Source organism: Oncorhynchus masou, chromosome 12 (genome assembly GCF_036934945.1).
Source record: "Oncorhynchus masou masou isolate Uvic2021 chromosome 12, UVic_Omas_1.1, whole genome shotgun sequence".
Classification (NCBI taxonomy): domain Eukaryota; kingdom Metazoa; phylum Chordata; class Actinopteri; order Salmoniformes; family Salmonidae; genus Oncorhynchus; species Oncorhynchus masou.
In genome coordinates, this window is record NC_088223.1 from 1310665 (window position 1) to 1338428 (window position 27764).

The following is a 27764-nucleotide window of genomic DNA, read 5'->3' on the forward strand; positions in this document are numbered from 1 at the left end:
TATATAACCATGTTATTACCTCCCTTTATATAACCATGTTATTACTTCCCTGTATATAACCATGTTATTACCTGGTACTTCCTGTATGTAACCGTGTTATTACCTGGTACTTCCTGTATGTAACCATGTTATTACCTGGTACTCCCTGTATATAACCATGTTATTACCTGGTACTTACTGTATAGAACCATGTTAATGCCTGTTACTTCCTGTATGTAACCATGTTATTACCTGGTTCTCCCTGTATATAGCCATGTTATTTTACCTGTTATTGCAATTCACTGTGTATTTATTCCTTGTGTCCCTATATTTATCTTTAACTCTGCATTGTGTGAAAAGGACCCGGAAGCATTTCACTGCTGGTCTACACCTGTTGTTTATCAAGCATGTGACAAATCAAAATTTATTTGGCTCCACTCCAGAACACACAAGGCTCCAATCCAGAACACACAAGGCTCCACTCCAGAACACACAAGGCTCCACTCCAGAACACACAAGGCTCCACTCCAGAACACACAACGCTACACTCCAGAACACACAACGCTCCACTCCAGAACACACAAGGCTCCACTCCAGAACACACAAGGCTCCACTCCAGAACACACAAGGCTCCACTCCAGAACACACAACGCTCCACTCCAGAACACACAAGGCTCCACTCCAGAACACACAAGGCTCCACTCCAGAACACACAAGGCTCCACTCCAGAACACACAAGGCTCCAATCCAGAACACACAAGGCTCCACTCCAGAACACACAACGCTCCACTCCAGAACACACAAGGCTCCACTCCAGAACACACAAGGCTCCACTCCAGAACACACAAGGCTCCACTCCAGAACACACAAGGCTCCACTCCAGAACACACAAGGCTCCACTCCAGAACACACAAGGCTCCACTCCAGAACACACAAGGCTCCACTCCAGAACACACAAGGCTCCACTCCAGAACACACAAGGCTCCACTCCAGAACACACAAGGCTCCACTCCAGAACACACAAGGCTCCAATCCAGAACACACAAGGCTCCAATCCAGAACACACAAGGCTCCACTCCAGAACACACAAGGCTCCACTCCAGAACACACAAGGCTCCACTCCAGAACACACAAGGCTCCACTCCAGAACACACAAGGCTCCACTCCAGAACACACAAGTCTCCACTCCAGAACACACAAGGCTCCACTCCAGAACACACACGGCTCCAATCCAGAACACACACGGCTCCAATCCAGAACACACAAGGCTCCAGGATTAAACGATCTTGACGTGCTACTCACCACTAATGTTTCAAATGTGAAAATTAATGAAAAAACATAGTTCTCTCTGTGTGCTTTTCTCTTCTTCAAAAATTGATATTCTGTAGTGGTCATTTCCGAGCTTCATTGTGACTGAATGAAATCACTTCTCTCCACTGGGATAAAGCCACATTTAAAATAGGTCATGTCATTCACAGACAGTCTGGTCATACTATATTTCATTTTTTTTACTTAACCTTTATTTTTCTAGGCAAGTCAGTTAAGAACACATTTTTATTTTACAATGACAGCCAAACACTCCCTTAACCCGGACGAAGATGGGCCAATTGTGCGCCGCCCTATTGGACTCCCGATCACGGCCGATTGTGATTCATGTACAGTAGTCAAAGGAATTTCTCCTAATACCAACCCAGTCATCACTCTGCATCTAAAGCCACATCAGTGGTATAAAATAACATAGACACTTATATACTGTTACAGAACGTTCATTCAGCCTGCAGGCTCTGACTGGAAGCCCATCTATTTTACAATGACAATACCGCCATCTGCTGATACAGTTGGGATATAACATTGAACCAAACATTACTATACAGTAGTGGTTTTCATTTAAGGGGCATTATGAGGTGTTTCGTAGTGTGTTACTGGAATCTAATTTACAATTGACCAGTTGGTTTAGTTTTGATAGACTGTTAATCAGTCAGTGAATAAATTTGACCAACTGCTTGTGTCATAAAGGATAGGTTGGAAAGCCATAGAAGGCTATTCTAATCTGGGGAATGATATTCATTCTAATAAATAATAATAAACTAATTGAATATATTATAATTATAATACAATTTATTCTCTTGTTTAGTAATGCCATGATACCCTACTGGGTTATATTGGACAAATAAATTGACCTTGAGAAAATATTTCATTAGAAACCAGATAAGAAGATACTAATGTCAACACTGCTTAGATACTTATCTAATTAGATGATTAACCCCTGTCTGCATTATTATATGAACGCCTGCAGTACATTATTTATCGTAGAACATTCCTCAATATGGAAAACAGAGCATGAGCATGGAGGTATATTGTCTATCTGCCACCCAATCAAATCAAGATAGGGCTCCAGTGAGAGGATTCTACTAGATACAAGGACAACCATGCACACACGGCAGCAGGTAGCCTAGTGGTTAGAGTATTGGGCCGAAAGGTTGCTGGCTCGAATCCCCGAGCTGACAAGGTAAAAGTCTGTGGTTCTGCCACTGAACAAGGTGGTCATGGTAAATAAGAATGTGTTCTTTATTTATTTTTTTATTTCACCTTTATTTAACCAGGTGAACAAGTTCTCATTTACTTTTTATTTTTTATTTTTTTTATTTCACCTTTATTTAACCAGGTAGGCTAGTTGAGAACAATTTCTCATTTGCAACTGCGATCTGGCCAAGATAAAGCATAGCAGTGTGAACAGACAACACAGAGTTACACATGGAGTAAACAATTAACAAGTCAATAACACAGTAGAAAAAAAAGGGGAGTCTATATACATTGTGTGCAAAAGGCATGAGGAGGTAGGCGAATAATTACAATTTTGCAGATTAACACTGGAGTGATAAATGATCCGATGGTCATGTACAGGTAGAGATATTGGTGTGCAAAAGAGCAGAAAATTAAATAAATAAAAACAGTATGGGGATGAGGTAGGTGAAAATGGGTGGGCTATTTACCAATAGACTATGTACAGCTGCAGCAATCGGTTAGCTGCTCAGATAGCAGATGTTTGAAGTTGGTGAGGGAGAAAAAAGTCTCCAACTTCAGGGATTTTTGCAATTCGTTCCAGTCACAGGCAGCAGAGTACTGGAACGAAAGGCGGCCAAATGAGGTGTTGGCTTTAGGGATGATCAGTGAGATACACCTGCTGGAGCGCGTGCTACGGATGGGTGTTGCCATCGTGACCAGTGAACTGAGATAAGGCGGAGCTTTACCTAGCATGGACTTGTAGATGACCTGGAGCCAGTGGGTCTGGCGACGAATATGTAGCGAGGGCCAGCCGACTAGAGCATACAAGTCGCAGTGGTGGGTGGTATAAGGTGCTTTAGTGACAAAACGGATGGCACTGTGATAAATTGCATCCAGTTTGCTGAGTAGAGTGTTGGAAGCAATTTTGTAGATGACATCGCCGAAGTCGAGGATCGGTAGGATAGTCAGTTTTACGAGGGTAAGTTTGGCGGCGTGAGTGAAGGAGGCTTTGTTGCAGAATAGAAAGCCGACTCTTGATTTGATTTTCGATTGGAGATGTTTGATATGAGTCTGGAAGGAGAGTTTACAGTCTAGCCAGACACCTAGGTACTTATAGATGTCCACATATTCAAGGTCGGAACCATCCAGGGTGGTGATGCTATTCGGGCATGCGGGTGCAGGCAGCGATCGGTTGAAAAGCATGCATTTGGGTTTACTAGCGTTTAAGAGCAGTTGGAGGCCACGGAAGGAGTGTTGTATGGCATTGAAGCTCGTTTGGAGGTTAGATAGCACAGTGTCCAAGGACGGGCCGGAAGTATATAGAATGGTGTCATCTGCGTAGAGGTGGATCAGGGAATCGCCCGCAGCAAGAGCAACATCATTGATATATACAGAGAAAAGAGTCGGCCCGAGAATTGAACCCTGTGGCACCCCCATAGAGACTGCCAGAGGACCGGACAGCATGACCTCCGATTTGACACACTGAACTCTGTCTGCAAAGTAATTGGTGAACCAGGCAAGGCAGTCATCCGAAAAACCGAGACTACTGAGTCTGCCGATAAGAATATGGTGATTGACAGAGTCGAAAGCCTTGGCAAGGTCGATGAAGACGGCTGCACAGTACTGTCTTTTATCGTTGGCGGTTATGATATCGTTTAGTACCTTGAGTGTGGCTGAGGTGCACCCGTGACCGGCTCGGAAACCAGATTGCACAGCGGAGAAGGTACGGTGGGATTCGAGATGGTCAGTGACCTGTTTGTTGACTTGGCTTTCGAAGACCTTAGATAGGCAGGGCAGGATGGATATAGGTCTGTAACAGTTTGGGTCCAGGTTGTCTCCCCCTTTGAAGAGGGGGATGACTGCGGCAGCTTTCCAATCCTTGGGATCTCAGACGATATGAAAGAGAGGTTGAACAGGCTGGTAATAGGGGTTGCGACAATGGCGGCGGATAGTTTCAGAAATAGAGGGTCCAGATTGTCAAGCCCAGCTGATTTGTACGGGTCCAGGTTTTGCAGCTCTTTCAGAACATCTGCTATCTGGATTTGGGTAAAGGAGAACCTGGAGAGGCTTGGGCGAGGAGCTGCGGGGGGGGTGGCTGTTGGCCGAGGTTGGAGTAGCCAGGCGGAAGGCATGGCCAGCCGTTGAGAAATGCTTGTTGAAGTTTTCGATAATCACGGATTTATCGGTGGTGACCGTGTTACCTAGCCTCAGTGCAGTGGGCAGCTGGGAGGAGGTGCTCTTGTTCTCCATGGACTTCACAGTGTCCCAGAACTTTTTGGAGTTGGAGCAACAGGATGCAAACTTCTGCCTGAAGAAGCTGGCCTTAGCTTTCCTGCGTGTACTGACTGCGTGTATTGGTTCCTGACTTCCCTGAACAGTTGCATATCGCTGGGACTATTCGATGCTATTGCAGTCCGCCACAGGATGTTTTTGTACTGGTCGAGGTCAGTCAGGTCTGGAGTGAACCAAGGGCTGTATCTGTTCTTCGTTCTGCATTTTTTGAACGGAGCATGCTTATCTAAAATGGTGAGGAAGTTACTTTTAAAGAATGACCAGGCATCCTCAACTGACGGGATGAGGTCAACGTCCTTCCAGGATACCCGGGCCAGGTCGATTAGAAAGGCCTGCTCACAGAAGTGTTTTAGGGAGTGTTTGACAGTGATGAGGGTGGTCGTTTGACTGCGGCTCCGTAGCGGATACAGGCAATGAGGCAGTGATCGCTGAGATCCTGGTTGAAGACAGTGGAGGTGTATTTGGAGGGCCAGTTGGTCAGGATGACGTCTATGAGGGTGCCCTTGTTTACAGAGTTAGGGTTGTACCTGCTGGGCTCCTTGATGATTTGTGTGAGATTGAGGGCATCTAGCTTAGATTGTAGGACTGCCGGGGTGTTAAGCATATCCCAGTTTAGGTCACCTAAAAGAACAAACTCTGAAGCTAGATGGGGGGCGATCAATTCACAAATGGTGTCCAGGGCACAGCTGGGAGCTGAGGGGGACGGTAGCAGGCGGCAACAGTGAGAGTTATTTCTGGAGAGAGTAATTTTCAAAATTAGTAGTTCGAACTGTTTGGGTATGGACCTGGAAAGTATGACATTACTTTGCAGGCTATCTCTGCAGTAGACTGCAACTCCTCCCCCTTTGGCAGTTCTATCTTGACGGAAGATGTTATAGTTGGGTATGGAAATCTCTGAATTTTTGGTGGCCTTCCTGAGCCACGATTCAGACACGGCAAGGACATCAGGGTTAGCAGAGTGTGCTAAAGCAGTGAGTAAAACAAACTTAGGGAGGAGGCTTCTGATGTTGACATGCATGAAACCAAGGCTTTTTCGATCACAGAAGTCAACAAATGAGGGTGCCTGGGGACATGCAGGGCCTGGGTTTACCTCCACATCACCCGCGGAACAGAGAAGGAGTAGTATGAGGGTGCGGCTAAAGGCTATCAAAACTGGTCGCCTAGAGCATTGGGGACAGAGAATAAGAGGAGCAGGTTTCTGGGCATGGTAGAATATATTCAGGGCATAATGCGCAGACAGGGGTATGGTGGGGTGCGGGTACAGCGGAGGTAAGCCCAGGCACTGGGTGATGATGAGAGAGGTTGTATCTCTGGACATGCTGGTTGTAATGGGTGAGGTCACCGCATGTGTGGGAGGTGGGACAAAGGAGGTATCAGGGGTATGAAGAGTGGAACTAGGGTCTCCATTGTAAACTAAAACAATGATAACTAACCTGAACAACAGTATACAAGGCATATTGACATTTGAGAGAGACATACAGCGAGGCATACAGTAATCACAGGTGTTGAATTGGGAAAGCTAGCTAAAACAGTAGGTGAGACAACAACAGCTAATCAGCTAGCACAACAACAGCAGGTAAAATGGCGTTGACTAGGCAACGAGGCCGACAGATAAAACATAAACAACATTACAACTGCAACCTGGCCAAGATAAAGCAAAGCAGTTCGACACGTTTAACAACACACAGGTAGTAAAACATACAAAAGTCAATAATACAGTAGAAAAATAAGTCTATATACAATGTGAGCAAATGAGGTGAGATAAGGGAGGTAAAAGGCAACAAATAGGTCATGGTGGCAATGTAAATACAATATAGCAATTAAAACACTGGAATGGTAGATTTGAAGAATGTGAAAAGTAGAAATAAAAATAATGGGTGCAAAGGAGCAAAATAAATAAAGAAATACAGTAGGGGAAGGGGTAGTTGTTTTGGCTATTTATAAGATGAACTATGTACATGTGCAGTGATCTGTGAGCTGCTCTGACAGCTGGTGCTTAAAGCTAGTGAGGGAGATAAGTGTTTCCAGTTCCAGAGATTTTTGTAGTTCGTTCTAGTCAATGGCAGCAGAGAACTGTAAGGAGAGGCGGCCAAAGGAGGAATTGGCTTTGGGGGTGACAAGTGAGATATACCTGCTGGAACGCGTGCTACGGGTAGGTGCTGCTATGGTGACCAGTGAGCAGAGATAAGGCGGGACTTTACCTAGCAGGATCTTGTAGATGACCTGGAGCCAGTGGGTTTGGCAACGAGTATGAAGCGAGGGCCAGCCAACGAGAGCGTACAGGTCGCAGTGGTGGGTAGTATATGGGGTATTGGTGACATAACGGATGGCACTGTGATAGACTGCATCCAATTTGTTGAGTAGGGTATTGGAGGCTATTTTGTAAATTACATCGCCGAAGTCGAGGATCGGTAAGATGGTCAATTTTACGAGGGTATGTTTGGCAGCATGGGTGAAGGATGCTTTGTTGCGAAATAGGAAGCCAATTCTAGATGTAACTTTGGATTGGAGATGTTTTATGTGAGTCTGGAAGGAGAGTTTCCAGTCTAACCAGACACCTAAGTATTTGTAGTTGTCCACATATTCTAAGTCAGAACCGTCCAGAGTAGTGATGCTGGACGGGCGGGCAGGTGCAGGCAGCGATCGGTTGAAGAGCATGCATTTAGTTTTACTTGTATTTAAGAGCAGTTGGAGGCCATGGAAGGAGAGTTGTATGGCATTGAAGCTCGTCTGGAGGGTTGTTAACACAATGTCCAAAGAAGGGCCAGAAGTATACAGAATGGTGTTTTTTGCGTAGAGGTGGATCAAAGACTCACCAGCAGCAAGAGCGACATCATTGATGTATACAGAGAAGAGAGTCGGCCCAAGAATTGAACCCTGTGGCACACCCATAGAGATTGCCAGAGGCCTGGACAACAGGCCCTCAGATTTGACAAACTGAACTCTGTCGGAGAAGTAGTTGGTGAACCAGACGAGGCAATAATTTGAGAAACCAAGGCTGTTGAGTCTGCCAATGAGGATGTGGTGATTGACAGAGTCGAAAGCCTTGGCCAGGTCAATGAATACGGCTGCAGAGTATTGTTTCTTACCGATGGCGATTAAGATATTGTTTAGGACCTTGAGAGTGGCTGAGGTGCACCCGTGACCAGCTCTGAAACCAGATTGTATAGCGGAGAAGGTGCGGTGGGATTCTAAATGGTCGGTGATCAGGCAGGGTAGGATAGAAAGGCAGGGTAGGATAGATATAGGTCTGTAGCAGTTTGTTTCTTAACTGACTTGCCTAGTTAAAAAAATAAAAAAAAACATCAAAATGTTTTGATCAACCATGATTCATCGCTTTCACATTTTATTTGCTGATCATGAGAGTCTAAAGTTTTTCAACCAATCAGCATCGTAGTTATTGAGACGCCGCAGTACAGAAACACCTCGACGTTTTTCTTAACCACATGTGACGTATGTATGTAAGGGTATAAGTAAGACCATATTTCATATTTCCCTCCTCTAAACCCCGACTGATAGTGCTGTGTGAACGCCAGCGCTTCCTCGCCACTTATTCCTAGAAAAAATATATATCTAAAAAAAATATTTTTTAAACCTTAAAAACATACATTTTTTAACCAACTCGTTGAAGCAGGAGTTGATATTCGAACTGAAGTGGAACGACGAGAATGTTACGCTGCGTTTCTCTGGTTACTGTTACCATCTGCAACGGGAAAAGCAAGCAAGGACATGTTGATTTCAAGCTCTATTTTGTCAATTATATAGACATTTTAAGCAACATATACGTAACGAACTGGTCGTATTTTAAACGTTTCAAATATTTATCTTCTAAATTTAAACTTCATTAGAACTTGTCAAGCTTGTTAAACTTTGCTAGCCAGCTGGTTTAGATTCAACCCTCGAGTTAGCATAACCAGACCCTTTTTAAATTACGAACAATTTCGTCTGAAAGGTAACATTTTTTTTGTCGGATTTCATTACGAAAATGAACCCCGGTGCTCCTACTTACCCCATGGCATCCCTGTATGTCGGTGATCTTCATCAAGATGTGACCGAAGCTTTGCTATACGAAAAATTCAGCCCCGCCGGGGCCATCCTTTCCATCCGGGTCTGCAGGGATATGATCACCCGTCGTTCCCTCGGGTACGCCTATGTCAACTTCCAACAGCCAGCTGATGGTATGTAGCGAACTGTCATGTAAATGTTGTATCTATTTTAAAGGTTGTCAAAGCCAGGAAAGATGACAAGGCTAGTCTGTTTCGCCTCCATGTGACAGTGAGACAGACATTGTACACGGGCATCGCTGGCTTGTCTAGTCACAAACAACTCGCTACCTACACACAGCTGTCTGTATGATTGTTCTACACTTTGATTCCACATACATTTATCACTAGTCATTGAATCATAATCGAGATGAATAGCTGCCATTCTAGAGACAGGACAACAGTTGGATTGTCCTGTTTGTTTTGGGTGGGGCATCGTGTGTAAACCATATCCCTGGATGGATTTAATATCTGACCAAATGAACTGGCTGTAGTATAAACCATATCCCTGGATGGATTTAATATCTGACCAAATGAACTGGCTGTAGTGTAAACCATATCCCTGGATGGATTTAATATCTGACCAAATGAACTGGCTGTAGTATAAACCACATCCCTGGATGGATTTTAAGATAATTTTCAGTTAATTTGGTCAGATCTAAACCAGTTATTTGAAGAAATAGGGAAGTAAATCTAGTATGGGGTTAAAATTTAGCAAGCATTGGAGTGGGGGGGCTGCTATCACTGGAGTGGGGGCAATCACAGGAGGCATAATGTGTTAATATAATTCCTCTTCTCAGCTGAGAGGGCTCTAGACACCATGAACTTTGACGTGATCAAGGGTCGTCCTGTCCGCATCATGTGGTCTCAGCGTGACCCATCCCTGAGGAAGAGCGGGGTGGGCAACATCTTCATCAAGAACCTAGACAAATCTATTGACAACAAGGCCCTCTACGACACCTTTTCTGCCTTCGGCAACATCCTGTCCTGCAAGGTAATAACTCACACAACCTTTCAGCCCCAAGGAGGGTGTTGTATTGGTTAGAAATGTGTTGCATGATGGGCTAGTTTTTATCCTCAAGTTGACCTTAATTGTATTGCGTATCTAAAGCTCGTGCCAACCCTCCTTTCTCCCAGGTGGTTTGTGATGAGAATGGCTCAAAGGGCTATGGCTTTGTGCATTTTGAGACTCAGGAGGCTGCTGAAAGAGCCATTGAGAAAATGAACGGCATGCTGCTCAATGACAGGAAAGTGTAAGTGTGATCAGTAAAGGTTTCTTCTGTCGTGGCTCTTTAATGGTACTAATCACAATTGTTTTAATACTAATAGTGTGGTTTGTTTTTTACAACTTGCGTCTGACTGTGAACTTGGTTTCTTGCTGCAATGCCACAGTTCTACCTGGAGGGGGGGGGGGGGGGGTTTAGGACAGAGTTTGGGAAAGCCTTGTGTAGTAGGCTACGGGGAGCAGGTCTGGACATTTTGGTGAGAGTTTTGTCTGCCAGCTAGTTTTTCTATCACAGGTTTGTGGGACGGTTCAAATCTCGCAAAGAACGTGAGGCTGAGCTTGGTGCCCGGGCCAAAGAGTTCACCAACGTTTACATCAAGAACTTTGGTGAAGATATGGATGATGAGAAACTGAGGGAGGTCTTCAGCAAGTATGCCGAGTATGGTATGTTTATTACTTCCTGCCCACACTCAGAAACCAAGTCACATAGCTGTAGGCTACGAGCTGGTTACTGGGTCGTGTCTCTAACATCTAGGCAGTGCCATGAGTATCTGAACTGTCTCCTCTATCATCTAGTCAGTGCCATGAGTATCTGAACTGGCTCCTCTATCATCTAGGCAGTGCCATGAGTATCTGAACTGGCTCCTCTATCATCTAGGCAGTGCCATGAGTATCTGAACTGGCTCCTCTATCATCTAGGCAGTGCCATGAGTATCTGAACTGGCTCCTCTATCATCTATGCAGTGCCATGAGTATCTGAACTGTTTCCTCTATCATCTAGGCAGTGCCATGAGTATCTGAACTGGCTCCTCTATCATCTAGGCAGTGCCATGAGTATCTGAACTGGCTCCTCTATCATCTAGGCAGTGCCATGAGTATCTGAACTGGCTCCTCTATCATCTATGCAGTGCCATGAGTATCTGAACTGTTTCCTCTATCATCTAGGCAGTGCCATGAGCATCTGAACTGTCTCCTCTAGAGGTCGACCGATTAATCGGAATGGCCGATTAATTAGGGCCGATTTCAAGTTTTCATAACAATCGGAAAATGGTATTTTTGGGCACCGATTTCCATTTATTAAAAAAATAAATAATTATACCTTTATTTAACAAGGCAATTCAGTTAAGAACACATTCTTATTTTCAATGATGGCCTAGGAACTGTGGGTTCACTGCCTTGTTCAGGGGCAGAACGACAGATTTTCACCTTGTCAGCTCAGGGGTTCCAACCTTGCAACCGCACAGTTAACTAGTCCAACGCTCTAACCATTGCACTCCACGAGTAGCCTGCCTGTTAAGCGAACGCAGTAGAAGCCAAGGTAAATTGCTAGATAGCATTAAACTTATCTTATAAAAAAAACAATCAATCAATAATAATCACTAGTTATAACTAATAATCCAGTTTAGCAGGCAATATTAACCAGGTGAAATTGTCATTTCTCTTGCGTTCATTGCATGCAGGGTCAGGGTATATGCAACAGTTTGGGCTGCCTGGCTCATTGCGAACTAATTTGCCAGAATTGTGCGTAATTATGACATAACATTGAAGGTTATGCAATGTAACAAGAATATTTAGACTTATGGATGCCACCCGTTAGATAAAATACCAAATGGTTCCGAATTGAGCCAAGGTCTTCCAAATTGAACTATAACAACCCGGTCAACATTCCGCCTCGCTCCACAGGTAGTATCACATTTTCATTTCACTTCATTACAGTACAACGTTTTGATTTGTTTGATCGTAGCTAGCTAGCTACATAGCCGTCTTTGTATCTAAGACAATTGTGTAGTCTGCAGCGATTTTCTAGGTTAGCTAGCCAGCTAGTGTCGTTCTTTTAACGTAACGTTACGTAATCAACACTGCTAGCTAGCCAGCTAGCCCCCGAATAGCAGCACTGTAGAAACTATTACACTCGACGGAACGACTTGATTAGTGTAGTGTCAACAACGTAGCCACTGCCAGCTAGCCTACTCCAGCAGTACTGTATCATTTCAATCATTTTAGTCAATAAGATTCTTGCTACGTAAGATTAACGTTCTGAACACTCGATAAGTGTAGTCCACTTGTCATTCCAATCTCCTTTGCATTAGCGTAGCCTCTTCTGTAGCCTGTCAACTATGTGTCTATCTATCCCTGTTCTCTCCTCTCTGCACAGACCATACAAACGCTCCACACCGCGTGGCCGCGGCCACCCTAATCTGGTGGTCCCAGCGCGCACGACCCACGTGGAGTTCCAGGTCTCCGGTAGCCTCTGGAACTGCCGATCTGCGGCCAACAAGGCAGAGTTCATCTCAGCCTATGCCTCCCTCCAGTCCCTCGACTTCTTGGCACTGACAGAAACATGGATCACCACAGACAACACTGCTACTCCTACTGCTCTCTCTTCGTCCGCCCACGTGTTCTCGCACACCCGAGAGCTTCTGGTCAGCGGGGTGGTGGCACCGGGATCCTCATCTCTCCCAAGTGGTCATTCTCTCTTTCTCCCCTTACCCATCTGTCTATCGCCTCCTTTGAATTCCATGCTGTCACAGTTACCAGCCCTTTCAAGCTTAACATCCTTATCATTTATCGCCCTCCAGGTTCCCTCGGAGAGTTCATCAATGAGCTTGATGCCTTGATAAGCTCCTTTCCTGAGGACGGCTCACCTCTCACAGTCCTGGGCGACTTTAACCTCCCCACGTCTACCTTTGACTCATTCCTCTCTGCCTCCTTCTTTCCACTCCTCTCCTCTTTTGACCTCACCCTCTCACCTTCCCCCCTACTCACAAGGCAGGCAATACGCTCGACCTCATCTTTACTAGATGCTGTTCTTCCACTAACCTCATTGCAACTCCCCTCCAAGTCTCCGACCACTACCTTGTATCCTTTTCCCTCTCGCTCTCATCCAACACTTCCCACACTGCCCCTACTCGGATGGTATCGCGCCGTCCCAACCTTCGCTCTCTCTCCCCCGCTACTCTCTCCTCTTCCATCCTATCATCTCTTCCCTCTGCTCATACCTTCTCCAACCTATCTCCTGATTCTGCCTCCTCAACCCTCCTCTCTTCCCTTTCTGCATCCTTTGACTCTCTATGTCCCCTATCCTCCAGGCCGGCTCGGTCCTCCCCTCCCGCTCCGTGGCTCAACGACTCATTGCGAGCTCACAGAACAGGGCTCCGGGCAGCCGAGCGGAAATGGAGGAAAACTCGCCTCCCTGCGGACCTGGCATCCTTTCACTCCCTCCTCTCTACATTTTCCTCCTCTGTCTCTGCTGCTAAAGCCACTTTCTACCACTCTAAATTCCAAGCATCTGCCTCTAACCCTAGGAAGCTCTTTGCCACCTTCTCCTCCCTCCTGAATCCTCCTCCCCCTCCCCCCCCCCTCCCTCTCTGCAGATGACTTCGTCAACCATTTTGAAAAGAAGGTCGACGACATCCGATCCTCGTTTGCTAAGTCAAACGACACCGCTGGTTCTGCTCACACTGCCCTACCCTGTGCTCTGACCTCTTTCTCCCCTCTCTCTCCAGATGAAATCTCGCTTCTTGTGACGGCCGGCCGCCCAACAACCTGCCCGCTTGACCCTATCCCCTCTCTTCTCCAGACCATTTCCGGAGACCTTCTCCCTTACCTCACCTCGCTCATCAACTCATCCCTGACCGCTGGCTACGTCCCTTCCGTCTTCAAGAGAGCGAGAGTTGCACCCCTTCTGAAAAAACCTACACTCGATCCCTCCGATGTCAACAACTACAGACCAGTATCCCTTCTTTCTTTTCTCTCCAAAACTCTTGAACGTGCCGTCCTTGGCCAGCTCTCCCGCTATCTCTCTCAGAATGACCTTCTTGATCCAAATCAGTCAGGTTTCAAGACTAGTCATTCAACTGAGACTGCTCTTCTCTGTATCACGGAGGCGCTCCGCACTGCTAAAGCTAACTCTCTCTCCTCTGCTCTCATCCTTCTAGACCTATCGGCTGCCTTCGACACTGTGAACCATCAGATCCTCCTCTCCACCCTCTCCGAGTTGGGCATCTCCGGTGCGGCCCACGCTTGGATTGCGTCCTACCTGACAGGTCGCTCCTACCAGGTGGCGTGGCGAGAATCTGTCTCCTCGCCACGCGCTCTCACCACTGGTGTCCCCCAGGGCTCTGTTCTAGGCCCTCTCCTATTCTCGCTATACACCAAGTCACTTGGCTCTGTCATAACCTCACATGGTCTCTCCTATCATTGCTATGCAGACGACACACAATTAATCTTCTCCTTTCCCCCTTCTGATGACCAGGTGGCGAATCGCATCTCTGCATGTCTGGCAGACATATCAGTGTGGATGACGGATCACCACCTCAAGCTGAACCTCGGCAAGACGGAGCTGCTCTTCCTCCCGGGGAAGGACTGCCCGTTCCATGATCTCGCCATCACGTTTGACAACTCCATTGTTTCCTCCTCCCAGAGCGCTAAGAACCTTGGCGTGATCCTGGACAACACCCTGTCGTTCTCAACTAACATCAAGGCGGTGGCCCGTTCCTGTAGGTTCATGCTCTACAACATCCGCAGAGTACGCCCCTGCCTCCCACAGGAAGCGGCGCAGGTCCTAATCCAGGCACTTGTCATCTCCCGTCTGGATTACTGCAACTCGCTGTTGGCTGGGCTCCCTGCCTGTGCCATTAAACCCCTACAACTCATCCAGAACGCCGCAGCCCGTCTGGTGTTCAACCTTCCCAAGTTCTCTCACGTCACCCCGCTCCTCCGCTCTCTCCACTGGCTTCCAGTTGAAGCTCGCATCCGCTACAAGACCATGGTGCTTGCCTACGGAGCTGTGAGGGGAACGGCACCGCAGTACCTCCAGGCTCTGATCAGGCCCTACACCCAAACAAGGGCACTGCGTTAATCCACCTCTGGCCTGCTCGCCTCCCTACCACTGAGGAAGTACAGTTCCCGCTCAGCCCAGTCAAAACTGTTCGCTGCTCTGGCCCCCCAATGGTGGAAAAAACTCCCTCACGACGCCAGGACAGCGGAGTCAATCACCACCTTCCGGAGACACCTGAAACCCCACCTCTTCAAGGAATACCTAGGATAGGATAAAGCAATCCTTCTCACCCCCCCCCCCTTAAATGATTTAGATGCACTATTGTAAAGTGGCTGTTCCACTGATGTCAGAAGGTGAATTCACCAATTTGTAAGTCGCTCTGGATAAGAGCGTCTGCTAAATGACTTAAATGTAAATGTATTTGGTTATTACTGCATTGTCGGAACTAGCAGCACAAGCAATTCGCTACACTCGTATTAACATCTGCTAACCATGTGTATGTGACAAATAAAAGTTGACTTGATTTTTTTTCACTGAAATAATAAACGTTTTGTTTTCGAAATGATAGTTTCCGGATTCGATCATATTAATGACCAAAGGGCTCGTATTTCTGTGTTATTATGTTATAATTAAGTCGGATTTGATAGAGCAGTCTGACTGAGCAGCAGCAGGCCCGTAATCATTGATTCAAACAGCTCTTTCGTGCGTTTTGCCAGCAGCTCTTCACAAACACAGCGCTGTTTATGACTTCAAGCCTATCAGCCTCATGGCTGGTGTAACCAATGTGAAATGGCTAGCTAGTTAGCTGGGTGTGCGCTAATACTGTTTCAAACGTCACTCGCTTTTAGATTTGGGGTAGTTATTCCCCTTGCGCTGCAAGGGCTGCGGCTTTTGTGGAGCGATGGGTAACGATGCTTCGAGTGTGGCTGTTGTCGATGTGTTCCTGGTTTGAGCCCAGGTAGGGGAGAGGGACTGAAGCCATACTGCTACACTGGCAATACTATAGTGCCTATAAGAACATCCAATAGTCAAAGGTATATGAAATACAAATGTTATAGAGAAATAGTCATATGAATACTATATTAACTACAACCTAAAACCTATTACCTTGGAATATTGAAGACTCATGTTAAAAGGAACCAACAACTTTGTTTTGAGCAAGGAACTTAAACCTTAGCTTTTTATCATGGCACTTATTTTTACATGGCACACATTACTTACTTCTCAACACTTTTTTTGCATTATTTAAACCAAATTGAACATGTTTAATTATTTATTTGAGGCTAAATTGATTTTGTTTTATATTAAGTTAAAATAAGTGCTAATTCAGTATTATTGTCATTGTTACAAATAAATAAATGAATTAATTGGCCGATCAATCGGTATCGGCCTTTTTGGTCCTCCAATAATCGGTATCGGCGTTGAAAAATCATAATCTGTTGACCTCTAGTCTCTAACATCTAGGCAGTGCCATGAGTATCTGAACTGTCTCCTCTATAATCTAGGCAGTGCCATGAGCATCTGAACTGTCTCCTCTATCATCTAGGCAGTGCCATGAGTATCTGAACTGTCTCCTCTATAATCTAGGCAGTGCCATGAGTATCCGTGTCATGACTGATGACAGTGGCAAATCCAGAGGCTTTGGCTTTGTGAGCTTCGAGAGGCACGAGGACGCCCAAAAGGTGAGCTTAATGTGTTTGAAATGGTTGCTTGGTTGGTGGCATTTCATACGGAGGGTCTCAATCAAGGATGGGAAGGCTGATGGCTATATTGTAAAAGAGGATGTCTGTTCCAGGCTGTTGATGAGATGAATGGGAAGGAGCTGAATGGAAAGCTCATCTACGTGGGCCGCGCCCAGAAGAAGGTGGAGCGTCAGACGGAGCTGAAACGCAAGTTTGAACAGATGAAACAGGATCGCATGACGCGCTACCAGGTCACAGTGAATCAGCACTTTGTGATGTTGTGCAGTTTTTGTTGCAGCCTTGTCAAATTCCATGTTTTCTCTACAATGGACTGTACTGGCCAAAATGGCTGCCACAGTGAGTAATTCATGAGCCCCACATCCCTCTGGCATGACTGCTGGGGATAAATGTGTTCTACAGACAATTAACAGTTCAACGACGGTTAATATGTAGTCTATCAATGCAAGGTCAGAATCAAAAGAATGTTGAATAGTATTTTTGTAAAAGTATGTTCTACATGTCTTCTCCAGGGTGTCAATCTCTACGTGAAGAATCTTGACGATGGAATTGATGACGAGCGCCTGCGTAAAGAATTCTCCCCATTCGGCACCATCACCAGTGCCAAGGTAAGGACCAGCCTATTGGCTGTTGGCGTGTTAAAGAGAACCAGCCTATTGGCTGTTGGCGTGTTAAAGAGAACCAGCCTTTTGGCTGTTGGCGCGTGTTAGAGAAACAGCCTATTGGCTGTTGGCGTGTTAAAGAGAACTGCTTTGTTCTGTTCAGCTGTTCTGTTCACTTCAGCTGTTCTGTTCAGCTGTGCGCTAAGAAAACCGTTTCCTCCCCCCTCTCCTCCATTAGGTGATGATGGAGGGTGGTCGCAGCAAGGGCTTCGGCTTTGTGTGCTTCTCCTCCCCGGAGGAGGCCACCAAGGCCGTGACAGAGATGAACGGGCGCATCGTGGCCACTAAGCCTCTGTACGTGGCGCTGGCTCAGAGGAAAGAGGAGCGCCAGGCTCACCTCACCAACCAGTACATGCAGAGGATGGCCACCGTCCGGCCTGTACCCAACCCAGTCCTCAACCCCTACCAGCCTGCCCCTCCTTCTGGATACTTCATGGCTGCCATCCCACAGGTCACCACTTGGTCAATTCAGTTCATGTCAATCAATCGATCTAGCCCTTGATATTCATGATGTTCACAGGATCGCAGTTCAGTCCATGGACAAAGTGGAAGTGTGTCAGACTGGATGCTGTTGGATGTAGATAATACCTGCACTGTGTTCTCCATCCCTATAGGCTCATAACAGAGCTGCTTACTACCCTGCCAACCAGATAGCCCAGCTGAGACCCAGCCCTCGCTGGGCCACCCAGGGTGTGAGACCTCAACGTGAGTAGTACGCCCTCATAACCTCTACTACTTTACGATATGACCACTGACTTCTACAATCTTAGTTTAGTGTTAAAAGTATTCCTAAATGTCATTGTTGGGACTTCAGACTTCCAGAACATGCCAGGATCCATACGTCCTTCCACACCCAGACAGCCCAGCTTCAGCCCTATGAGGCCAACCAACCAGGTGCCTCGCATGATGTCCACGCGAAGCGTGGGTGAGTAACCTGGAGAGATACTCATTTGTGCCCCTGTCTTTGTAATATGTAGTCGTACTTATGCATTATGTACATGCTAATGCAGGATTTATATTGGATTTAGGTGCTTTATGACGTTACATTTGAAATAACGTCAAAATGATCTCTTCTTGCCCCTCTGCAGGCCCCCAGACTATGGGGCCCCGCGCCCCTTCGGCCCCAGTGAGTGGAGTCCCGGTGCGTGGCGTGCCTCAGTATAAGTACGCCACAGGAGTCCGCAACCCACAGAACCACATTAACTCACAGCCCCAAGTCACTATGCAGCAGGTATGCCTCCTCTCTCCTATCAAATGTCAACTGAAGGCAGTATTAGAAAATAATAATGTGCCATTTATCAGACATTTTTATCCAAAGTTACTTACGTGCATACATTTTGTTTATGGGTGGTCCCGGGAATCGAACCCACTACAAGCACCATGCTCTACCAACTCCGTTAGGGGACCACGTGGCTTTACAGGGGACCACAAAAAAATATTATCTACCGTGTCAATATTACCTTGGTGTGTTCTCTCTAACCCTGTGTCCGTGTGTGTAGCCTGCTGTCCATGTGCAGGGCCAGGACCCTCTGACGGCCTCCATGCTGGCCGCTGCACCACCTCAGGAACAGAAGCAGATGTTGGGTGAGTGTAAACTCAACCCCAGACAAGACTATCTTTTAGCGGACTGAACACCAAGCATTCAGATAAATACGACTGTTTCCACAGTCATGAGGCCTCAACAATGACGTGATGAAACTTTGAAACATAGTTGTCACTTTATGTAGCAAGGTGTTGTAGCAAACAAGTTTCATGACATGTTTATTTAACTAGGCAAGTCCAATTAAGAACAGATTTATTTACAATGACGACCTACCGGGGAACAGCGGGTTAACTGCCTTGTTCAGGGGCAGAACGATTTTTACCTTGTTAGGTCAGAGATTCGATCCAGCAACCTTTCGGTTACTGTCCCGACGCTCTAACCACTAGGCTACCTGCCGCCCCTACATGCACCAGAAACAGGGTACGCTTTGTGACTTTCCAGAGAAATATCAGCAAGCTAGACTAGCTATTACTCAGTGGTAGAGAAAGTACCCAATTGTCATACTTGAGTATAAAAGTAAAGATCCCTTAATAGAAAATGACTCAAGTAAAAGTGAGTCACCCAGGAAAATCTAACTTCAGTAAAATTATCTAAAGTAAATGTAATTGCTCAAATATACTTAAGTATCAAAAGTAAAATTATAAATAATTTCAAATTCCTTATATTAAGCAAACCAGACGGCACCATTTTGTTTTTTTAATACATAGCCAGGGCACGCTCCAACACTCAGACATCATTTAGAAACGAAATATCTGTTTGAGTCCTCCAGATCAGAGGCAGTAGGGATGACCAGGGATGTTCTCTGTTTAGTGAGTCCTCCAGATCAGAGGCAGTAGGGCTGACCAGGGATGTTCTCTGTTTAGTGAGTCCTCCAGATCAGAGGCAGTAGGGCTGACCAGGGGTGTTCTCTTAGGTGTGTGAATTAGACCATTTTCCTGTCCTGCTAAGCATTCAAAATGTACTTTTGAGTGTCATGGGAAAAGTATGGAGTAAAAAGTACATACTTTACTACATTCATAAAGAAAATTTAAAGTTGTCAAAAATATAAATAGTAAAGTACAGATGCCTCCAAAAACTACTTCAGTACTTTCAAGTATTTTTACTTAGCAACTTTACACCACTGCTATTACTGCAGCAAACACAGAAAGTCAGTGCACTGTTCTCTTATTGGCTAACGGAATCCGTCTCGTCGCAAGTCTTTCACTGAGATTTGACATGCAGACATTTTAAAGCCGTTCAGCTCTGCGTTATAAAACTGCATAAAATTGGGCTTAACATCCTTTCAACCCACCACACTGTCAATCTCCCTCCTGTTTCTGAGCCAGGACACTAAAACCCTGTTTGTCCCCAGGTGAGCGCTTGTTCCCGTGCATCCAGAACATGCACCCCAGCCTGGCTGGGAAGATCACTGGCATGCTGCTGGAGATAGACAACTCTGAACTGCTTCACATGCTGGAGTCTCCCGAGTCTCTCCGCTCTAAGGTCAGTTCTGCTCCCTGACCAGAATGTGTCATCAGGAGAAATTCCTTGAAGCCAGGCGAGCCCAAGTAGTCAGAGCATTTGAGGAAACTGTGTAACCCTCTGACAGATTTTAAATGTTGTAGTGTACAGATGAGTTTGTAGTTGGTGATGCTGTTATTAACCTGCTTGACTGTTGCTGGTAGGTGGATGAGGCTGTGGCTGTGCTGCAGGCCCACCAGGCCAAGGAATTAGTCCAGAAGACTGTCCCCAACTCTGCTGGTGGGCCGAGTGTCTGAGCCCAGGTAGGCCGAGTGTCTGAGCCCAGGTGGGCCGGGTGTCTGAGCCCAGGTGGGCCGGGTGTCTGAGCCCAGGTGGGCCGGGTGTCTGGGCCCAGGTGGGCCGGGTGTCTGGGCCCAGGTGGGCCGGGTGTCTGGGCCCAGGTGGGCCGGGTGTCTGGGCCCAGGTGGGCCTGTTTCAGGTCTAGCATTACTCTCAGCATTATACATTGGTCATCTGATGCTCAGATACTTGTTTTATACCTACGATTATGACTGAATGCTTTTTCTGTCTTCACAGGGATGGGGAACCTTGGAACTTCATCTTTAAAAAAATGATAATTCTGATGAAACTTTGGAAAAAGTTAACACCAAAACAATGCAAAAAGAAAAGCTGTTCTAAAAAGGCAAGTCTTCTTTCAGCCAGGCCTAGAGAAGAGCACACTGGCTTTGGAAAAAGTTTCCAAATAAACATTTCAAGTGTTTTAGAAGAGAATTCTATATGATGGAATGAGGACTTCCAGAAAGCGTTCCCTTCTGGTGTTTTATTCCTTTTAGATGTATCAATGTTTGGGGTGTACGTGGCCAGGATGTTGAATAACCCAGCGTTGTGAAATGTACCTTTACCTTTGTTTGCTTGAATTAAACTTCTTAAAAGATTGGATGTTAACATATTGGTGGAAGTTATAAACGATCGAAATAAATTTGCACACTCCGTGTGTACTCTTCCAACAATGTAATGGGTATTTACCAACGTTTTCCCCCTGTGAGGAAGGTTTTCCCCCGTGATGCTGGGAGATTACACATGGAGTGTGCGACTTTCTTTATTTTGATAGTTTATTGGACGATAGTCAGCACCTCCACCTAAACTACTATTCCGGGTGTGCGCCAGCTCATGTTTTTTTAATCTAATATTGGTGGAAGTTGTCATTAACTGGTGGAAGACATGAAGCCTGCTAGCTGAGAATGGCCCAATGTGTAGACCCTAATTAGCACAGTAGGGAGCACCAAGTAGTGGTCAAGTTAAAACCATGTTTTTTCAAATGACCTGAGATGAGTGGAAATTGGTCTTAACTTTACAGAACGGCTAAATTTAACAAAGGCAGACATGAGCGTTCTATTGGATACATATAGCATGTTAACCTCATGTTTATAAATACAGTAAATAGTGCATTTTATTAAGGGAACAATGATCATCTGTTCCCCACAACAACATAGAAGAGCATTAGAACGGGAACTTGCACTGTAATAACAAAAAATGTGGAGACCCCTTCAAATGAGTGGATTTGGCTATTTCAGCCATACCCGTTGCTGACGGGTGTATACATTTGAGCACACAGCCATACAATTTCCATAGACAAACATTGCCAGTAGAATGGCCTTCAGTGACTTTCAATGTGACACTGTCATAGGATGCCAACTTTCCAACAAGTCAGTTTGTCAAATTTCTGCCCTGCTAGAGCTGCTCTGGTCAACTATAAGTGCTGTTATTGTGAAGTGGAAATGTCTAGGAGAGCAACAGCTAAGCCGTGAAGTGGTAGGCCATACAAGCTCATAGAACGGGACTGCAGAGTGCTGAAGCTCGTTAAGAACGCCTGTACTCGATTGCAACCCTCACTACCGAGTTCCAAACTGCCTCTGGAAGCAACGTCAGCACAAGAACTGTTCAACGGGAGCTTCATGATTTCCATGGCTGAGCAGCCGCACACAAGCCTAAGATCACCGCACAGAACCCTGACCTCAACCCCCATTGAACACCTTCGGGATGAATTGGAACGCCGACTGCGAGCCAGGCCTTATCGCCCAACATCAGTGCCCAAGTCCATATTAATGCCCATGATTTTGGAATGAGATGTTTGTGCAGGTGTCCACATTATTTTGGCTGTGTAGTTTAGTGAACATGCTTGGGCACAGTGGAAGTTACCTGCTGCAGTATGTCTCCTAGTTCTGTGCTCAGTTCTTTTGCTGCCAGTTGTTCTCAGTGTATCAGCCAATGTGTCCATATGGCAGAAGGAAACACATTCATAACCAGTGCAGAGGCCTGCCCACCGCCCCGCCAAAGATGAGGCACATCTGTGCAAAAACCCACCATTTGATGGCATATAGATTCTGTTTTTCATCAATATAGCCACGCAGCACAAGGAGCATCCCATATACCGTTTCATGCTCCCGAATCGTGAGACAGAACAATATGTCCTCATGAATAGCATCCAGTGACCTGTTTAGCCAACAAAAGTCAATGCATGGTCATCTGGGCCCTCACAGTTAACGTCCATTTGGAGAGCATAATCTGGGGAGTTTGAGTCGTTCAGTCCTTTTTCTCTTGATTGCTAGCAATAGCATACATTCTTTTGTGTTTTCTGACAAAGGTATTGGTGTGAGTTTCTGTCCCTCTGTCTCCACACACATTGTTTTCACCATATCAATTGCAGCCGGTAATATCAAAGTCTCTGCAATAGTGTGTGGTTTCATAGTGTATCATGCCTAGTCATTCAATGATTCAACGTTTCAAGTGCAATGGTCAAGTACAGCCGTTTCCCATGATCTAAGGGCGCTCATATTTTTGGGGATTTTGGAAATTCTCCCGCGACTCCATTTTCATATTAGGCAATGCCACATGGGGCCGCGACCCCTAGCTGCAACAAACACTCAAACTGGACAGTTTTATCTCACTCTCTTAATTCAAAGACATAGACACTCTTACTGACAGTTGTGGCTGCTTTGCGTGATGTATTGTTGTCTCTACCTTCTTGACTTTTGTGCTGTTGTCTGTGCCCAACAATGTTTGTAACCTGTGCTGCTGCCATGTTGTTTTGCTGCCATGTTGTGTTGCTACCATGTTGTTGTCTTAGGTCTCTCTTTTATGTAGTGTTGTGTTGTCCTATATTTTATTCAGGAGGCCTGAATAAATTCAGGATTCCCCGCAGGAGGCCTTTTGGTAGGCCGTCACTGTAAATAAGAATTTGATCTTAACTGACTTGCCTGATTAAATAAAACAAATGAATCAATGTCGTTAAGCCCCGACTCGGTGAAACATCAGATATTCCAGCTTTTAATGTCCCGTTGGTAGGATATACGTGATTGTAGTTTGTCTTTTATTTTCCATTGATTGGTCCTATTAGCCAACGTACGTAAAGGGAGATTACCCACTCGGCTTCCATGACAACCTGTTTGGATAACGGGAGATTACCCACTCAGCTTCCATGACAACCTGTTTGGATAACGGGAGATTACCCACTCAGCTTCCATGACAACTTGTTTGGATAATGGGAGATTACCCACTCAGCTTCCATGACAACCTGTTTGGATAATGGGAGATTACCCACTCAGCTTCCATGACAACCTGTGGATAATGGGAGATTACCCACTCGGCTTCCATGACAACCTGTTTGGATAATGGGAGATTTTATTTTTTGCTAATCTGATGCTTCTCATGTTTTTTTGTAGAATTGCATTAATGCTTACATGGGGAATTTGTGTAATTTCCCGGGTTTCCTGGGTCAGGTCATCAGACAGGGTTAGTTTTACAGGGGGAGGTAACCAGACAGGGTTAGTTTTACTGGGGGAGGTAATCAGACAGGATTAGTTTTACAGGGGGAGGTAATCAGACAGGATTAGTTTTACAGGGGGAGGTAATCAGACAGGATTAGTTTTACAGGGGGAGGTAATCAGACAGGATTAGTTTTACTGGGGGAGGTCATCAGACAGGATTAGTTTTACAGGGGGAGGTAACCAGACAGGGTTAGTTTTACTGGGGGAGGTAATCAGACAGGATTAGTTTTACAGGGGGAGGTAATCAGACAGGATTAGTTTTACAGGGGGAGGTAATCAGACAGGATTAGTTTTACTGGGGGAGGTCATCAGACAGGGTTAGTTTTACTGGGGGAGGTAATCAGACAGGGTTAGTTTTACTGGGGGAGGTCAGGTCATCAGACAGGGTTAGTTTTACTGGGGGAGGTAATCAGACAGGGTTAGTTTTACTGGGGAGGTCAGGTCATCAGACAGGGTTAGTTTTACAGGTCAGGTCATCAGACAGGGTTAGTTTTACTGGGGGAGGTCAGGTCATCAGACAGGGTTAGTTTTACTGGGGAGGTCAGGTCATCAGACAGGGTTAGTTTTACTGGGGGAGGTCAGGTCATCAGACAGGGTTAGTTTTACTGGGGGAGGTCAGGTCATCAGACAGGGTTAGTTTTACTGGGGGAGGTCAGGTCATCAGACAGGGTTAGTTTTACTGGGGGAGGTCAGGTCATCAGACAGGGTTAGTTTTACTGGGGGAGGTCAGGTCATCAGACAGGGTTAGTTTTACTGGGGGAGGTCATCATCAGACAGGGTTAGTTTTATCAGACAGGGTTAGGGGGGGAGGTAATCAGACAGGGTTAGTTTTACTGGGGAAGGTCAGGTCATCAGACAGGGTTAGTTTTACTGGGGGAGGTCAGGTCATCAGACAGGGTTAGTTTTACTGGGGGAGGTCAGGTCATCAGACAGGGTTAGTTTTACTGGGGGAGGTCAGGTCATCAGACAGGGTTAGTTTTACTGGGGGAGGTCAGGTAATGGAATTATGTGCACAAGCACAAAACACATCTGTAATTGTAGTCCTGTCCAAATCTGCCACATCAGTAGTTTTTACATGGAGAGGCACAATTCCAACCAGAATAATCTGTTTTTGGCCAACTCCAAGGTCCTCTGATAATACCAGACCTGTGCAAATTGCCATCTGTGTGTTTTGAGAGAAATGTCTGCCAGGTGTTGCTCACGGTTTGAGCAGAAAAGCTAACTGATCCTGTGCTAATGGTCCTCTGCAATAAGACATTCAGGAGTAAGACTTCCATTACCAACTAGTCTTGTGCCAAATAGGGCTCTTGTCTAATCTGAAATGTAGCAAAGTAGAGCTGCAAATGTCATTAGTTAGTTTTAAAGGGCAACTACACTTCCTGATTTTGAAATGCTCGTAGCCATGACTACATTCAAACACGAGTTGATATCAGTGTGGTTTGATGTGGGTGTCTCCTGTGTTTGTAGGTGGGAAGAGTTGGTCAAATTTATTTCGCCATTTAGCTTGAGCCTGGCTGGTTTGTGACCTGACTTTGAACCCTAGCTCAGAGGCTAGTTAGGGACTGTCAATAAATGACACAATGTAAATGTGACTATTTTCATGTTGCACACCTTTTAGTTCTAATGCTTTTGATATCTGTATATTAATTTAGGTTGGTTTGAGGTTTTTAAGTCATTGTAATTTGAAGCTATTGGATTTTTAACATATTGTCCCATATACATTGTAATTTACAGATGGTCCCTAAATCACGCTATAGGGATATCCAAAGTCAACCCAAGTAATGCCTGTAGTAAATTATCAGGTCATATGCAGCTGCACTCTGAATTGATGAATACTGTCCTGCCAGCTGTGGTCATGTGGGCAGAATTGATGAATACTGTCCTGCCAGCTGTGACCATGTGGACAGAATTGATGAATAGTGTCCTGCCAGCTGTGACCATGTGAACAGAATTGATGAATACTGTCCTGCCAGCTGTGGGCAGAATTGATGAATACTGTCTTGCCAGCTGTGGGCAGAATTGATGAATACTGCCTTGCCAGCTGTGGGCAGAATTGATGAATACTGTGCTGCCAGCTGTGACCATGTGAACAGAATTGATGAATACTGTCCTGCCAGCTGTGGTCATGTGGGCAGAATTGATGAATACTGTCCTGCCAGCTGTGGGCAGAATTGATGAATACTGTCCTGCCAGCTGTGATCATGTGGGCAGAATTGATGAATACTGTCCTGCCAGCTGTGGGCAGAATTGATGAATACTGTCTTGCCAGCTGTGATCATGTGGGCAGAATTGATTAATACTGTCCTGCCAGCTGTGGTCATGTGGGCAGAATTGAAACAAACCCAACCTTCATTTACGTTATGATGCAGTCAAGGTCACACGTTTTGAACGAGACTGACTTTATTACCAAAATGATCCTATTTACACTGTTGTAGGCAATTTTGACAGTAGAATAGATGTTTCTGGTTCATATCGATGCCACATGGTCCATTTTCTAAATGAAAGTTGATTTTTAGGGGCAGTTGTTCTTTATAGTTATTGTATATAGACACAAACAGGGCAACTCAACTGTAAAGAGAAATTCAAGTGTCCACATAACAGAGCAACACAACTCCAAACATAACAGATGAGAAGCTACATAGCCCCGAGTCTATATGAATATAAAGAGACATTAGCCCAATAAAAATTACCTGTAGAATGTAATGATTAATTTCATCAGTTCTACCAGCTGTGAGATTTTTACATTACAGATCATTTGAGGACATATTACTTGTGATTTTTCAGTTTTGTTCACTTCCAATCAAAGCACAAAGCTGACTCTTTTCCCCGGTCTTTCTCGCTGCCCTGTCCCTTCTAAGTTGAATGTTGCTTGTCATATACACATGAAGTAGATCAATTAATTCAAAGAGTAATACAAATAAAAGCTCAATTAAATAATTTAATCAATTTAATAATGGGCAGGTTCTTTTTTACAAATAGTTTTAATATTGCCTATATGGAAATAACAGACATGAACCAAAATATTGACCTGCGGAATGGATTAGGTTATGACCTCTATAATTAATTGAATGTTGTCAGTTCCCCACCTCAACACTGGTAATTTGAAACAGGGTTAAATATGTTGTAGTAAAGTTCAGTCCACAGGGGGGCACTGTGTTGCTGTCAGAAAAACTTTTGGTGTCAGCTAGCCAGCCAGCCAGCCAGCCAGTAGCTGAACGAATCCCATCAACAGAAACGAATCCCATCAAATACACTCGCTAGAAGTAAACACTTGACCTACTATCAACATCCTTAGCTTGCAAATTCACTAAATATATTGTTAAATAACTCTGACACCCAATAGCTTAAGAATGCTGATCGCTAACGCTAGTTTATTTGCGTTATGTTGAGGCAGACTAGATCAAGCAGTTCTGCCCTCCACCGAATTCACTGCTGCCTCAACCAGCATGCATTTTTTTGTTGCCTTTCTTTCGTAAGAAGTTGCGTAAGAAATGTGTATATTTGCTCTGTGTGAGTCACAGACGTTTTGCTGAGTGAGGACATTGACGTCGAAACGCTGGGAAGGGGTCAAGGGACGTGAGCGGTCCCGTGCGGTGTGAAATTACGACAAATCACAGCAGGCACCGGACCCGCCAGGGGCTTCTTGCAGCACTGTCACGACTTCCGCCGTAGTAGGGTCCTCCTTGTTTGATCGGCGTCGCCGGTCTTCTATCCATCATCGATCCACTTTTCATTTTCCATGTGTTT

General features: G+C 45.4%; 1 protein-coding gene and 1 non-coding gene across 5 annotated transcripts; both read left to right on the top strand.

Moving 5' to 3' along the window:
• Positions 1 to 8257: 8257 nt before the first annotated feature.
• pabpc1b (poly A binding protein, cytoplasmic 1 b) lies at positions 8258 to 23477 on the top strand. 4 transcript variants are annotated; one of them, XM_064979439.1, is made up of 15 exons: positions 8260 to 8954; positions 9620 to 9813; positions 9957 to 10072; positions 10340 to 10488; positions 16412 to 16506; positions 16620 to 16757; positions 17037 to 17132; positions 17365 to 17637; positions 17801 to 17891; positions 18001 to 18111; positions 18275 to 18417; positions 18686 to 18770; positions 20081 to 20211; positions 20394 to 20492; positions 20767 to 23477. In XM_064979439.1, exons 1-14 carry the CDS (start codon positions 8762 to 8764, stop codon positions 20484 to 20486), a joined length of 1908 nt encoding a protein of 635 aa, XP_064835511.1. In that variant the 5' UTR covers positions 8260 to 8761; the 3' UTR covers positions 20487 to 20492; positions 20767 to 23477. The 4 variants fall into 4 exon arrangements, with proteins under 4 accessions (XP_064835513.1, XP_064835515.1, XP_064835511.1 ...); XM_064979440.1 differs by having other exon boundaries at positions 8844 to 8919; XM_064979441.1 differs by lacking the exons at positions 16412 to 16506; positions 16620 to 16757; positions 17037 to 17132; ... (6 more) ...; positions 20394 to 20492; positions 20767 to 23477 and adding an exon at positions 12200 to 12586 and having other exon boundaries at positions 8258 to 8954.
• On the top strand, positions 16800 to 16932 carry LOC135551187 (small nucleolar RNA SNORA5). Its single transcript, XR_010457232.1, has one exon. It is a non-coding gene; the product is annotated as a small nucleolar RNA SNORA5 (small nucleolar RNA).
• Positions 23478 to 27764: the final 4287 nt, after the last annotated feature.